Source organism: Crocodylus porosus, unplaced genomic scaffold, assembly GCF_001723895.1.
Source record: "Crocodylus porosus isolate Cpor-Errol unplaced genomic scaffold, CroPor_comp1, whole genome shotgun sequence".
Classification (NCBI taxonomy): domain Eukaryota; kingdom Metazoa; phylum Chordata; order Crocodylia; family Crocodylidae; genus Crocodylus; species Crocodylus porosus.
Window position 1 is genome coordinate 11,308,509 of NW_017728950.1, and position 15,816 is coordinate 11,324,324.

Genomic DNA, 15,816 nt, shown 5'->3' on the forward strand with positions numbered 1-15,816 from the left:
AACAAACAAACAGAAGAGAAAAGTTGAAAAGGATGAATTAAAAAATAAACACTTTTGCTTAAGTACCCCCAAACTCAATTACAGCATCCTGATCTATTTTTCAAATATTCCAAAGTTCTTGTAAAAAGAACCTGTCATTGCTTCAAACTTGCTTAAGCAGAGTTGAAGAAAGTGCATACTAAGGAATATTTAAGGACTCTGAATCCTCCACCTGCCATTTCTTTGTTTGCCAGAAACAAAGAGCAAGCCTTTGGTTGGTACAGTTTGCAAGTTACAGTTTCCCCACAGTAACAGTTCTGAGGATGCAATTAGAAACACTCAAAAAAGTCACAATGAGCAGTCACTACTCTTTTCTCAAAAGCTAGTGAGAACACCTGTTGCTCTAGCTTCACTAACTGCACCTATGAATTCCTTCCTTCCTTCGAGATTTTACCAAGGAAAAAAAAGAAAGAAAAAACTGGCACTTCTGAAGTGTTATTTTCTTTTCTATAAAAACATACAAAACCAAACTGTAGACAGAAACCACTGATTTTTTACTTTAGTGACTTCTATACAGAATACTGGCTTTTTTAATACGAGTCCACATTCAAAAAAGAAAAAAATCCACCATAAAACAAAATTTAGTTCCTATAATTAAAGTGTACTTTTGCTTTAACTAACATGACTGCTTTAAAGGGAAGTCAGAATGAAACAGACCAAGAGGCGAGATGAATGAAAAACCAACCTCTTTCCTCAGTCTCATATTTAAACGTGTGGAAAAACTAGTTATTTGATGTTTAACTTGGACTTGATATAACAAATTTATACAAAATTTAGTTTAAATCAGTATGCTATTTTACAGAATACTGAGACTTCTTCCAAGCTGCCATCTTTTACTCTACCACCTCAGCTTTTATACAGAGGTAATAAAGTAGAAATGCCTTTAAGGAAATAAAGAGAGAAAACAACATACAAGTTTGCCGATTAAGGGAAGCATTGCTACCTCTGTTGAGAGCCTGGAATTACAGCTTCAAGAGATGAGATGAACTTAGACATTCATGATGAAATATTGACTCACATACCAGTGGTGAAAACTTTAGTTTAAATGTTAACTGTTCCACTGATCTGGGAGGATGACAGTCTTCCTAGCTTAAGGGACATTTCAGTTACTATACAACAGGGAAACAGTCCATACCTTCTTCCTCTTACCCCAAACCAAATAGTTGCCCAGCCTGCCATGCCAACCCCATTAAGCAGCCCTGGAAAACTTGATATAGTCCCACCTCATTTAATGGAAGGAAAGTTCAGGAAATTACAAGCATGCACAGTTTTAAAATTTGACTACACACACAAAATGCATTATAAATAGTAACATTCTCAAGATTCAGAAAGGGTTTTTCTTTGGTTTTGGTTTTTTTGTTTGTTCTTTTTTATTGTTGTTGCTGTTTTTAAATGAGAGATGATGTCAAGAGTACCACCACCTGTTTCTTGCCACTATTTAAGGTCTTACTTCAAACACTTTTCTAACCCAAGTTCAACAAAGAAACAAAATTAAAACATTCACTGGATGAATCTATACATCTAATCCAAAAAGAAAGAAAGGAAAAGTGAAAAGTAACAATATGGAGAAAAATGATTAAAAATAAACAAAAGGATGGAAAATGCCTGCCTTTTTTCAATAGTGGTTGTGTTGGAGTCTTGCCATCCTCTTCCTCCTCTGGAAGATGTTTAAAAATACAAAAATGTTGCATTAATGAAGATGTAACTTGTGTACACATTTAGGAAACAAGCATAAAATGAAGCTGCACTCCATAAAAAACATAACCAAAACATGAATGAAGCCTACCATGTCCTGTACCAACGGTTAGTATTTTAAAAAGTACATGTTAATCCTCCACATATCCAACTAGCTGATAGCTTACTTCCCCTCACCCCCAAAGAACAAACTTTAGAAAAAAAATTCTTTGTTATACAAATGCAAGGCATCAAGAGTGTTTTAGAACACTTGCTATTATGCATGTAATTAAACATTCTATTTTGAGATCAAAGTTTCCTACTGGAGGTAAACTTTAAAATAATCAATGCATCAAAGACTGGCGACACACAAGAGAAAGTAGTAATTTAGTTCTGTACAAAGTGTTTCATCACCATCATTAACTAGAAAATTACCTTTTTGTAGAACAGGAGTTTTTTCACTGGATGGTGGAGAAAAAGCCTTAGAAGCATCTGTCTCGGTCTTCTTGCTGTAGTCTACATTTACTATGACATCTTTAGAACTTGGAGATTTTTCTTGAGAGGATAGTAACTCTTCTGTGAAAAAGAAGAGTTATAACATATAGCTAAATACAAGACAAAAAATATCACTTCTAACCAAAAAAGTATATAATGGTACTTGAATAATTATTGATTATACAATATATAGTTCCATGGAGAGCCGTTATGTGTGAACATATTAGAATAAGAACAAGGTCAAAACCTGGAACCTTTAGTATCACTAGATCCCAAAGATCCCTTAACCATTTTCTGCCCCAGCTAAGCATTCTTCCTAAAACATTAAGCCAACAACTATATTTCTGTAATGTTCTTGAAAGCTGTCCTTCCATATTACTGAAAAAGATCTATTTTTAGAAACGTTGGTACAAGCTTTTTTGACAGAAGTGGAAGATAACAAGAGCTGTAAAGTCTACTAATAAATGAAAGTAATGCTAAAAAACCTGAACAGAAAGAAAGTTGTCTGTCCACCAGTTAGACCAGTGATTTTCAAACAGGGTGCCACAGCACCATGGAGTCCTATGACACCCTGTGAAAGGTGCCATCAGGAGAGAAGAGCTGTACGAGATAAGCACAGGCCCCCCAGTGAGGGGATAAGTGCTAGCTCTTCCCTTTCAGCTGCTCCCCCTCACCACAGTGCAGACTCTTCCCTGCCAACTCTTCCTCCTTCTTCCCAGCTCCTCTTCAGGGTAAGCACTGTAATGAATAGTTTATGAAATGGGGTTCTGCTCAATTCACAAAAGTTATGGAGGGCACCCAAGTGTAAAAAAGGCAGAGAAAAAAAAATCACTGAATTAGTGAGCCACTACTGACAAAACTTCCTTAAGTTTGAGGCACATGGTAAAATCATCTTATTCCAGGCCATGCAGTTTACTGAAACAGTTCATAGCACCACATACTAGTCACGTTTGACACTCCCAATTATGAGACCCTGTTTTCCACTACTTACAGATTTGACAGTCATGCAGATTAAAGGGGCATGCTACACATTCAAATTTATGGTGCCATGCAAAAAAAGCCACAAAGATGTTCCATGTTTTTTGTGGAACATCTTTGTAGCCAGTTTGCCACTTTTTGGCACAATAAATTGGCTGAATGTGTAACACTTGTTATTTATGATGAAATTAACATGTTCATCACACAATAAAAGTAACATGTCTCAAGGGTCTAAATTACTGGAGATTATGTAATTAAAATGCTTCACCTTGCAACTTTGCTAATATTCTTTTAAATGTAGCCATTTTGTGGTTGAATACAAAGCCTATGAACTGCTTCACTTGAATTTCAATTATTTTGTGTGTTGGACAAGCTATAAGGAAATATATTTCCAAATTGATGTACTACTTACAATATTTAAAACTACTGGTGTCTGCAAAATGGACAGGCAGGAATTCAAAAGTCTTTGGTAATGTGTTTGTCAGATGAAGTTTAGTTCTTCTACACTGTCAGTGTTTTTCAAATCTGTAATATTTGGTAGAGTATATAGTATGAACTTGTCTGTGTAAAATATTAAATCTTGAGGAACTTTATAGCTGGTTATAAACCGAGATAGAAAATGTTTCTCAAGTTAAAATAAACATGTGGATGAATTTAAAACTAATCTTCAATAATAAGTCATACATACTCCAACTCTAAAAAATTTTAAAAAATAAAAAAATAAAAAAATACAAAATAGGCTTTTATTTATTAATTAAACTGATCGGCAAAAAATAATGCAAGAGCTCGGCTATTATCTTTTATCCTTTTATATTACACAAAATAAAGCTTACCTTGTGCCTGAAGGTGAGAAATATCCAACCCTTCTTTTAGGCGAATGACAACTACACCATACTGAATGTCAAAGGCATCACTGTAAAAAAATATATATTTTTTTATTCCTAAAAATTTCATAAAAAACAAAAGATTTAAGAGATTTTTAAACAAGCCTCATGTATGCAAATTGCTTCATACAATCCAAACTTCCCCAGTCCAGGGTGGGAAAAGAAAAGAATGGAAAAGCCTTATTCATTGCATCTAGTTTCTCACTTGCTTTCCAATTTGCTTTGGGCATTTATACATGTGCTCCAGAAGCCAGCGAGTGACCCAGCGGAGGCGGGGAAATGCTTTAAGAGAAGCTCCGAGAGCTGCTCTAATTAAAGTGCCCCAAGGGTCAAGTGCATCGGCATCCCCATGCTGAAAAACGGTGGCAGAGGAGCTTTAACTAAAGCTCATCAAATAAGCTTCAGGTAAAGTGCCATCGATGCCATTTTTTTTAGTGCGGGGATGCTGAAACATACGATGCTAGAGTCTGCTGGAATGCAGTTAATTACCAAACTCCAGTGAACTCCATTAAAATTGACTCTATTAAAATTGACTCTGCACCGACATGCTGCAATTACAACAGATTGGAGCAGCCTTGCTGCACTCGTATAGGAGCCTTATGGTTTTATATTTTGGGGTTTCTAATGAAACTTAGCATTCAAATTACGTGGCTTATTCACCAGCTATCCTCTATACAGCAAACATACTGCAGCAAACATACTGTATCTGTAGTTCCTAGGAAACAAGAATCTCATATGTGTTAGGAGTTGCTAGTAGACCATGAGGTAAAACAGTGAAATCCTGGTCCCATGGGGTTTACAAAGACCCAAGATCATGGAAACAGGATTTCATGCATCATCATTAGAATCCTAACTCATCGATATGAGCATAAGCAGAGAAGTTTAAAAAGGTGAAATTTTACCTAAACATATCATAAATTAAGATCTAAAAATTACCATGGAAAAAGAAAAAGGACTGGCTGAAAATTACCAGCAGTCAGACAAAGCCTGAAGATGCCAACCAGATGCATTAAATTGTCTATTACAAGTCACTTTCAATCCAGGAGTCAAATTTCACAAATGAACATTCTATAAAGTAAAAGCATTTCTATCATATACTTCTAAAAAAAAAAAAAAGATTCTTTCATCCCTAACTATATTCCATATAGTTAAAGAAGTCTCAGCAGACTATATTTTAAAACTGAAGAGCTACAAGACCCTGTCAGCCAACAAGAATTCTTCCAGAGACCAGAAATTCCAGCCAAAACAACAGATAAATTATATAAACTGTTCTTTATTTCATAACCTTTAGTATACTGGATTAATTTTAAGATACTTATTTTAACTTTAATATTTGTAATTCCCCTTTTGATTTTTCACTTCAAAGCCACAAGTCTAGAGCCATAAGTACATTTTTGGAGTTCCCAGCATAAGTTATTGCCTATCATCCCACCTTGCATCCCCAAAACTGCACTCTCCCCCTGCTTGTTATACCTCTGCACATATGCACTGCAAAAGGTGTACAAGATTTGAAGTCCTGGGTGTATAGTTTGTAAACTGCATTTAATCTCTATGGTAAACCATTTGGAACTACAAATCTCTGGGGACTTTTCTTCATTGTTCTCAATACTTTAAACTGAAGTTGTCACACACTCTCTTCAAATAGATGCATACAAAAAAAATTACAAGGTTGGTAACAATTCTTTTAAATTGCACAAAATGGATTCTTTTAGGTTTAAAGTAATAGTTGATTACCCAGATACCTGCCCACATTAAACAGCAATGTAGTACCAAGGGAAGTACCAAATTAATCTATTAATTGACAAGATCTCTGTACTGAAAGCTATTATTAGACTGATATCAACACCCCCATTCAGAAGACTCAGAGTAACTTACAGTAAACCGACAAACAACCCACAAATAGGAAACAGAAGTAGAGTCCCCAAACACCACTCAAAAAATTTAAAAAAATACCAAAACTCAGCAACCCCTGTTGCTTCCCTGCTTAACACCCATAAATGCAAACACACCAGAGAATCATAATCATGCTTCCAAACTTCCATTTACATCCAGATAAATCCAAAATCTTCCTGCCTCACTCAAGGGAAATCCCTACCACCTCCAATAATGTCCCTTCCAAGCAAACACTCCTATAGAGGGGCTATGGCTGCCCACACCTCTTCCCCCTGCCCCAGGAAAAAAAAAACCCCACACCCACAGCAGAAAAAGCAGGACATAACAGGGTCCTGGCTCCACTGCCCCCAGCCTGCATGGCTTAGCAGCCCCTGCCAATGACAAGTATGGTTACCACCTGCAGTATGCTTTCGGGGGGTGGGGTGCTCCCTGCCTGCTGTTGCCCACCCCACCACCCTGCCAGATCCTTTAGGAGTGCTGTGTAGCATAAGGTAAGCACTGTAAGAAATCAAATCAGTCTTTAAATGAGGTGCCATCAAATTCTGAAAAGTTATGGAGGGACGCCTCAAGTCTAAAAAGATTGAGAACCTCTGTTGTACTCACTGCAATAAGTTGATATAAGTTTCCACATCTCTCATGTCAGCCTGTCTCCAATTTTTCTTAAATCCCATAACAAGAGTGTTCGGTCTCATTCGACCCAGACCAGCTGCCTAAGAACAAAGCCAATCAAATGTTTAAGTATTACCATCTCACATACCACATGCCCCCAAATAAGATGCACCTGCTTCTGCACATGGGAAATGAATAAAAAAAGATTTTCCCAGAGTCCTAGCCAAATGTTGACCACAGGAACCTGGAGAAGAGAGGCTACTCTTCAGCATCATTCACCATCTCCTTTCAAACTCTGCAGCCTTACCCTTTAACTCTGTCTCAGCTGCTGCCAGTTTAAGCTTGAACTCCAATGAGGGACGGAGCAGCTGACTGCGTTCCTCCTGTGTGCAGCTGGAGGGCAGCATGGAGACAGCTCCTAGCAGCCATACCCCATGCCTCCAATCCAGCACAGAAATCAGATTCTTTGCTTAAAACATGCACACTAGTTACGGATGGTTAATACCAGGGGAGGGGAAGAGGAAGAGGAAGGTGGGTGGGGAATCTGAGTAAGTATAATAACTTAAAAAGTTTTCTTTATAGCACAACACAGTTCAGGAAATGCATAAAATGTAGCTTAATTAATATATTACATAAAATAATTAGTTATATTAACATGCATGCTTAAAAGTATAAAATCTAGGATGTAAAAAATAGATAATTGCAAAAAACATACCTGCATTAAATATTGTCCTCCATCCCTCAAATCTTCTGCATGTACTGGTGCATAGAAGGCCTTCATCTTGTTTTTAATAAGCCATCGCTGATATTTGCCCAAGTCAGTAGATAATTCCTTTACGGCTTGCCTGCGAGGACCCTTTAATAAAAGAAGCTATGTACTAAGTCTGAAATGAATTTTAAAATGAGTGCAGTTTCTTTTCAGAAGAATGGAAATGTATGGTTTCATAAATGCAATCATAATTCTAGCCCAATACATTTCAGATTCAAAAAAGACACTTTTGTCATTTCCAAATATACAGCTGTCACCACAAATAAAATTCAAAAGGCATTAATACAGGTTTAGTAGTGCTTCCTAGACTTCACCAGGTAAACATTCCCAAGCTAGAGATCCCTTGCCAGCAGATGGCATAACCTCAGTCTTTGTATAAGGATAAAAGCTAGTAACTATGTTAAAGTGACAAAAAGATCTGGGGAGCAAAGAGCCATGAAGCTACAGACAGACTAAATACTGGGTTTGTGGCATCAATCGTTTCCCAACAAACTATTCTGAAATTGGTAAAGTTCATGACTGCTTTCAAGGTGGATTAAAAAACAAAAACAAAAAAGCTTGTGCCCCTTCCCTTATCCACAACTGCAGCTTCCAACCAAGAACCTTGCTAACAGCTGCAACAGGAAAGACCATTTTTAACGTTTTCAATTTCATTTGAATTGCCATGTATATAATTAAAAAACCTAGACACCTACACAGTGCAACTTGTATACCAGACTGAACAATGTAAACATGATAACTTCTGAAACTACCTGACATAAAAATTTCAAGACTTTCACAAAAAGTACAAAACACTTATTTACTTATTTTGAGAAACACATTAACCATCAGTGGATCTTGTCATTAAAACTCAGCTTTCAAAACAAAAAAAAATGGAAATTTTATTATGTGGACATTATCAAACATCAATAGAAGCCAAGTAAACTTCCTAAAATGCAGAAAAAAGAAATAGTAATACTGACCATGTGTACATGACCACAGACCATCAGACCCACATTTTTTGTGAAAGCATGAACAAGATGAAGCAAAGCTGGGCGTGAGTTTGGAGCACCTGTCATCACAAGGCATTGAGGCCTAAAGTTTTAAAGAGGAAAGGTTAGAGTACAATTATCTCTTCTGCTCGTCTGTTTTAGTAACTTGTAAGCAACTCTGAAGTTTTATGAAAATATTTTTCCATATCTCAGAATTGCTAATGCAGACTTCAAGTAATCAAGCAGCAAGTCAAAAAATGTATCATGTTGACAGTCTTCAACTCAAGAAAATCTTGGCTCACTCCAATTTTCCATCGATTGGTTCTAGTAGTCTAACAGTTTATGTGCCAGCTTTTTGTTAAAGTGTTAACTGTTCTCAACTTCCTCCTCAAATAAAAAGTTAATTGTTCTCAACTTCCTCCTCAAAAGATGGTTGTAAACTCAATATTGTTCAACTTTATTCTCACCAGCTTCCATACCCTTTGTCTAGCCTCTGTTGACATAGCCATACTCCAATGATCAAGCACTCTGTTCACAGAATAAATCCTTCAAAACCCAAAACCACAAGCAGCACAAAACTGTCTTGTATTCTTGTTTTCCAGAAACACAAGCAACTGTTGACAGTACAAGATGTTCTTGTACCAATGTAAGTCAGTTTTGTAATACACTTTTAAAAGTTAAGTGACATTCAAAGTAAGCATTCAAACCCACTACTTCCCTCACTCTAAAGGAAAGGAAGTCACAAAAGTACTTCCAATCCAATCCCTAGGGTTCACAGATAAGATTTTTACATTACTGACATTAGCACAAGTAGAAAGCTACAGTTAAATATCAAGATTTAAAAAGGATCTTTTAAGTAAGAGGAGTTTTAGCGAACCAAAGAGAAACTCCCAGTGAGCATACATGTATTGTCACTTTAACATTTACTATAGATGGATTGTAGCACCCTACTGGAGGTTACCCAACACTTCCAATTTATAAGCCCTGTTTTCAGCAGCTTAAAACTATATGAGCTGAAGTTTTTCATGCAAGATGTTTGCCTCATTTGTTCTGAATTGTTTTTTTAAAGCTATTGTCATGAAAAAAAAAAGGACTAGAAAAAATAACATTTTGCTCTTGCTAAAAAATACTATTTTCTTTGAAAGACTCTTGCACCTCTATATATTGAACCATGGGCTAGAACTTTGACAGCAACTAACCTATCAGGATGTGGCTTCTACTATCCTCAAAAATCTTGCCCAACTTTGGCCAAGTTATGGAGACTTAAAAGTTTCAGCTTTTACACGCACGCACGTGCACACTTCTAGGTGCTTTTGAGAAGCTAAATTTTCCCCCCCAAGATGTTGTACTGAGTGCATTCCTGTCTTAGGACTATGCATTACTTTTTCCTGCAACTGTAGCTGCTTTGCTATTAGGGACTGTGCCAAATCCAGGGCAGGTCACTATAAAAAAATACTAGGGAGCTTGAATCCATCCACCTCTAGGTAGTACAGGAAAGACAGTTGCTTGATTCAAACAAGAAAAGGAGAAAGAGCTAGATATATGCAGCGGACAGCAAGTGAGAACAGAGGCAAGAAACTGAGAAGGGACTGAGGACAGAAGAGAAAAGGATCATAGAGAAGGGAAGACGATGAAACTAAGAGAAAGTGTCAAATCATATCAGAGCAAGTGTAGGAGACTGATTAGCTAAGAAAGGCTGTGAGAGATTTGACAAGATTCCATGCACAGAAATAAAACACATAGCGGGGGAATTAAAATAGTATGGACAAAAGGATTGGCAGTCCCCAGAGGTGAAATTAAGATTTAAACTGAGATGAGAATCCCAAAGATCAGAAGTAAGATAAGAAATCCAAGGAAAGCAAAAAGTCAAAAGCTTTGGGAGGAGCCTACTTGAGCAGAACCCTCTCTAGAGCCTCAAAACCCAAGATTCCAAGTGTGATCATTCCTGCCATCTACAAATTTAGAAAAAGTCTATGCCAACCCAGTGGTCTCTCACATAGAACAGGATAACAGTCAAAATAAACATCACTACTACCATCTAAAATGCAACAGCCACATGCACTTTCAAGAACAGCTTGTTCTACAATATCTAGTCCAATCAGTTTCAACAAGCACTAAGACATGCCCTCATCACAGGCAAGCCGCTCTAAGGGCCAAAAATAGCTTAAGTATAGGTTCCCTTTACACATAGGCAGATTATAAAATAGAATGATAGAACAAGAGGATTAGAAGGGACCTTTAGATTTCATCTAATTCAACCCTCTGGCTGAATAGGAACGGCCCCAACTAAACCATCCCAGTCAAGTGTGCATCTAACCTACTCTTAAAAACATTCAAATGATGGAGATTTCACAATTTCTCTGGGTAGCCAGTTCCAATGCTTAACCACCCTCACAATGAGAAAATTCTTCTTAAAATTAACCTAAATTCCCCCTGCTGCAGTTTAAAAAAAAAAAAAACCAAAAACTGTTGCTCCTTGTCCTGTGTTCCCTGCCACCACAGAGTAGTCCACTTCTACCCTCTGCATCCTTTAGGTATTTGAATACTTCCTCTGCATCCTTTAATTATTTGAAGACTTATCAAATCTCCCCTCAGTCTTCTCTTCCCCAGACTAAGTAATCCTAGCTCTTCGAGCTCTTCTTTGCAAGTCATGCTTCCCAAGCCCCTAATAATTTTTGTTGCTTTCCACTAGACTCAGTCTCATAACTTATGACATCAGTCCACTAGTTGGCTCATAGCTTATGATCCAGTGCGACCCCCAGGTCTTTTCTGTAGTATTGCAGTCTGGCTAGTCCTTCCCCAGTCTGCATTTGGGAAAGAATAATAGCATGTCCAAATGCAAGACTGCACTTGCCCTTGCTGAATTTCATCTGATTAATTGGATAAATTGTATAAATGATCCAGAATCAATTCAGGATTCCAGCCCTACTCTCCAGAGCATCTGCAACTCCACCCAACTCAGTGCCATCCATAAATTCAATCCCATCCTCAAAATCATTTAAAATGTTTAACAAAAGCAGCCCCAGGACAACCTCTGGATAACCCCACTGGATACCTCCTCCCAGCTATATACCAAGCCATTGATAACTTGTTAGACACAATCCACCTGGCTGTGTATCTATGTCACAGTACTTGCATCTAGCCTGCAACTCCCAAGCTACCTAATGAGAATGTTGTAGGAGACCATGTCAAATCTTGTTTAAAACAAACAAAAAACCCAAATAAAACCACATCCACTATGCATACCACATGCTACTCCCCTTATGTACAGCACCTGTCACCCAGTCATAAAATTATCCTAGCTGGTCACACATGACATGCTCTTGAAGAATCCATGCTGACTGTTCCTGATCACCTTATTATTCTTCTGGTGCTTAGAAACACTCAGATTCATAGACGTAGGATCGGAAGGGACCTTGTAGATCTTCTAGTCCGACCCCCTGCCCTGGACAGGAGAGAAAACTGGGCTCAGATGACCCCAGCCAGGTAGACATCAAGCCTCCTCTTAAAGACCCCCAGGGTAGGAGCCAGCACCACCTCCCTTGAAAGTTGGTTCCAGATCCTAGCTGCCCTGACCGTGAAGTAGTGCCTTCTAACGTCTAGTCTAAACCTACTCTCTAGCAACTTATGGCCGTTATTCCTTGTTACTCTGGGAGGCGCTTGGGGGAACAAGGTCTCTCCCAAACCCTGCTGGTCCCCCCCTAGTGAGTTTATAGATGGCCACCAGGTCCCCCCTCAGCCTTCTCTTGCAAAGGCTGAACAGGTTAAGGTCCCACAGCCTCTCCTCATAGGATCTGCCCTGCTGTCCCCAGATCACGTGAGTGGCACTCCTCTGGACCCTCTCTAAGCTGTCCACAACCCTCCTGAAGTGCGGCGCCCAGAACTGGACGCAGTACTCCAGCTGCGGCCTGACCAGTCTTGCACAGAGGGGGAGGATCACCTCCTTGGCCCTGCTTGTGATGCATCGGTGGATGCACGACAAGGTACAGTTAGCCCTACTAAGTGTTCTCGCATTGTCAGCCCACGTTCATCTTGGAGTCAATAATGACTCTAAGATCTTTCTGCCACCATGCTTTCAAGAAGGGAGTTCCCCAGCCTATAGGTATGCTGCTTGTCCCTACTGCCCAAGTGCAGCACCCTGCCCTTGTCAGTATTGAATCCCATCCTATTTTCATTTGCCCACCCCTGTAATCTGTCCAGGTCCTGCTGTAATCTGTCCTTCCCTTCTAGTGTGCCCAAATCTTGGTGTCATCTGCAAATTCAAACAGGGTGCTCTTCACCCCGTTGTCCAAGTCACTAATAAAGAAATTGAAGAGTGCGGGCCCAAGGACTGAGCCCTGGGGGAGCCCCGCTGCCCACTTCCCTCCAGGTTGAAAATGACCCGTCCACCACCACTCTGAGTACAACCCCTCAGCCAAGGAGTAGGACTCCTTGATGGCCTACTCCTTATTTTTTGGTACTGAGGTCAGACTGACTGATCTGTAATTCCCTGGATCTTTTTCTTCCTGTTATTAGACACAAGACCTCACCCAATCTCCCAAAGATGAAATTACCTCAGCTAATTCCTTCAGGCTCCATCTCATCCAGCCCTGCCAGCTTAAAAACATTCAGTTTCTCTAAGTAATCTCTAACCTGTTCTTCCTCTACACTAGACTGCTACTCTTCTTTTCTTGCTGCCAACAGCACTTGTCATCTGGTAGCAAATCTTATTTGTGAAGACTGAATTAATAAAGGCATTAAATACTTCAGTTTTCTCTGCATCAGTTACTAGATTGCCACCTATGTTCACTAAGGAACCTGTAGTTGTTCTCTTCATCTTCCTCTTATGTGTGTCAAACATGTAAAATCTTCTTTACTTCTAGAATCCTTTTACATCCCTTGTTAGTTGCATTTCAAATTCAGCCTTAGCCTTCCTAATTTCCTCCCAAGATGCACATGCAATATTATTCTTTCCCCCTAGTAATACAGTCAAGTTTCCACTTTTTGGTAGAATTCCTTTGAGTTTCAACTTACCATAGATTTTCAGTCAATTAACAGCAATGCCCCTTCTGCAACTGCAAATCCTCAAAGACTGCATTGTTGCTGCAGTTTTTAGCAAGAATGGATTTAACGACCACAAATCTAGACAGTTTTAAGGAGATACTGGTGAAGCACCAGAACTTCACCCACAATGCACAGCTTAGTAGAAGTCATTTGTAATAATATGACATAACCATCTTCTCTTACCTGAAGTTTTTCACATGGTCTTCAACACCTGAAAGACGAATAGAATGCTGCAGTGCATTCAGGTAAGTCAGGGCTTGTGTAGAGGATCCCCAGTTCACATCTGTAGGCAGATTTGTTTTAAGACATTAAATTTTAAAAAAAGCCAAGATATTTTGACAACTGTTTGCCTCTCAAATTAAAAAACTATTTTGGGGTCCTATAGTTCTAATACTAATTAAGAACTATGTCAGATTATGCAAGATAAAATATAATTATGCTACTTCCCCACTAAAAGCAGGCTAACAAACTCAACTTTCGATTTGGAAACATTCTTCTATAAATGGCATGTTAGTAACCAAAGAAGTGTTCTAGATCCAAGCCGTTTGATATTAAATATTTTTGGTATTTCAAAGAATGGTACAAGCTTTGAATTTGACAAAAGTTAACAAATCTTTGTAGAAATAAAAGTTTTCTACCTACACTAGACATCAAGAAACAAAATTTAAACCTATAAAACTAAGTCCATATAAAGATTTCTGGTTAACTTTTAAGTCAAGAGGAAGAATACCAAAATGAAAAGCCATTCTTTCAGACTGCCATTCAGAAACCAAGTGATAAGAACTCTCTCATATCTTCTCTAGGTGGAATAAGAAACTAGTGGGGATAGGTTGAAAAGCTAATGAAAATATGCACTTTCCTCCCAGAGGGCTTGGGCTTCTTGTCCTCCATGTGGATTTAACAGGAGCAGACTTCAGTAGTGATGGTAGCTCATGAAAAGCTTAAAACCCTGGGACAAGTTGAATGAAAAAGCGTATTCTAGTCCTTGAAGGAATCTGATCTTTCCCGTCTGCTTTCTTAGAAGTGGCAGGAATTGAGGCTGAAGTCCACTAAAGTGCCACTGGCCTGCCCTAGAAAATCTTCCTCACAGGTACAGATGAGCAGCCTTGCAAGACTGAAGACAATATCAACATATATGCAAATTGGCCAGACCGTTGCTAACACAACTGCCCTAAAGCATCTCCATTTCCTTATTAAGATCCAAGGAAGACCTTGAAGCCACTAACTGTGAAGGGTAACTGCTTCCCTGAAGATAAAAGGCCAGGCCAGAAGAAGCCTCATCCCATCTAACATTCAAGTAAGATTTTCCTCCTCAGAGCAATAATCCTGATTTAGAGCAAAATTTTAATAGTGTGCATCTTAAATGAAACCAATGGCCACACACTGAATGATGACGAGAACAGAACAAGTCTGCTGCTTATTCAGTTCCATGTTATACAACGAAAGAGGCAAAGATACTACGGGAGAAGGAAAACAGTCTGGTAACGTGAACCCATATTGATCAAGATGCCTGTGCATAATGGAGCTGGAAGAGGCTGTACAGGCATTCAGAGACCAGAATACCAGAATTAGAGTGCATGACCAACTAATACCCACGACACTTATTCAGTTCCTTTCTTCCCTGCTTCTCCACTTTGCACACAATACTTCCATTTAAAATGTTTTCTGAAGGGGTCAGGTTTACACTGTAAATTAAATTCCTGTCTACTCACTAAAAAAAATCAATCCAACATAACCAGTATGCACTCTCCTAAAAGTTTCCAAGTATGCTATGTGGTGGTGAACAGTTATGTTTTAGTCTTCATGCTTATTTTAGATGAAGACAACTTTATTTCTCTTCAGGCAATGCAGATCAACAGCCAAAAAAGCCAAGTTTTAAGTCTGTAGATGCAACCATTTTGCAATTAAGAGAACTAAGAAAAAATGAACTGATGCAGGTTTTCTTCACTAGATTTATAACTCTGTTCAGGTCTCAGATGTACAAAAACACAATACCAGGACTATATGGTACATACAGTTTCACTGTTTAGATTTCAATTTAAATATAATGCCCATTATATTCTAGTATTCCCATTTACATTTCCCATTCTTTTCTACAGTACCCCATCAGAAAAGGTGACAGTTCAGCTTGGATTCAGGTTCTAATGTATTAAATACTTACAGAAAAAACAAAAAACAAAAAACAAAAAAAACCCCCCAAAAAACCTGTTATATGTTAGTATGCTATTTTCTTAGCTCTTTTAAATCAGATGATTTTTTTTTTTTTTTTTAGGTTTTGTACAATTCTTTTTGCTTTTTTTAAACTCTTTCACACTGTACTCTTTTAATGGGTAGTTTTGACAGCTAAAATAAAAAACTATAAAAGTTACATATAGGAAAAGAACTGTACAACAACTATTGAATGTTAACATTTTATTATCCAAGCAATTCATGAACTTTCTTTCCAGTAATATTCTACATT

The 15,816-nt window shown here is 38.3% G+C and overlaps 1 protein-coding gene across 2 annotated transcripts in view; it reads right to left on the minus strand.

Moving 5' to 3' along the window:
• Positions 1-15,816, minus strand: part of SLC12A2 (solute carrier family 12 member 2) — a 102,607-nt gene that overhangs the window by 12,737 nt on the left and 74,054 nt on the right. Inside the window, exons 15-21 of one of the 2 annotated variants that reach the window (XM_019555037.1) lie at positions 13,539-13,638; positions 8,304-8,415; positions 7,288-7,428; positions 6,567-6,673; positions 4,020-4,099; positions 2,149-2,289; positions 1,649-1,696 (exon numbers count right to left, since the gene is read on the minus strand). In XM_019555037.1, the coding sequence (XP_019410582.1) occupies positions 1,649-1,696; positions 2,149-2,289; positions 4,020-4,099; positions 6,567-6,673; positions 7,288-7,428; positions 8,304-8,415; positions 13,539-13,638 (729 nt within the window). The remainder of the gene's footprint in view (positions 1-1,648; positions 1,697-2,148; positions 2,290-4,019; positions 4,100-6,566; positions 6,674-7,287; positions 7,429-8,303; positions 8,416-13,538; positions 13,639-15,816) is intronic. The other variant, XM_019555038.1, reaches the window with a different exon arrangement.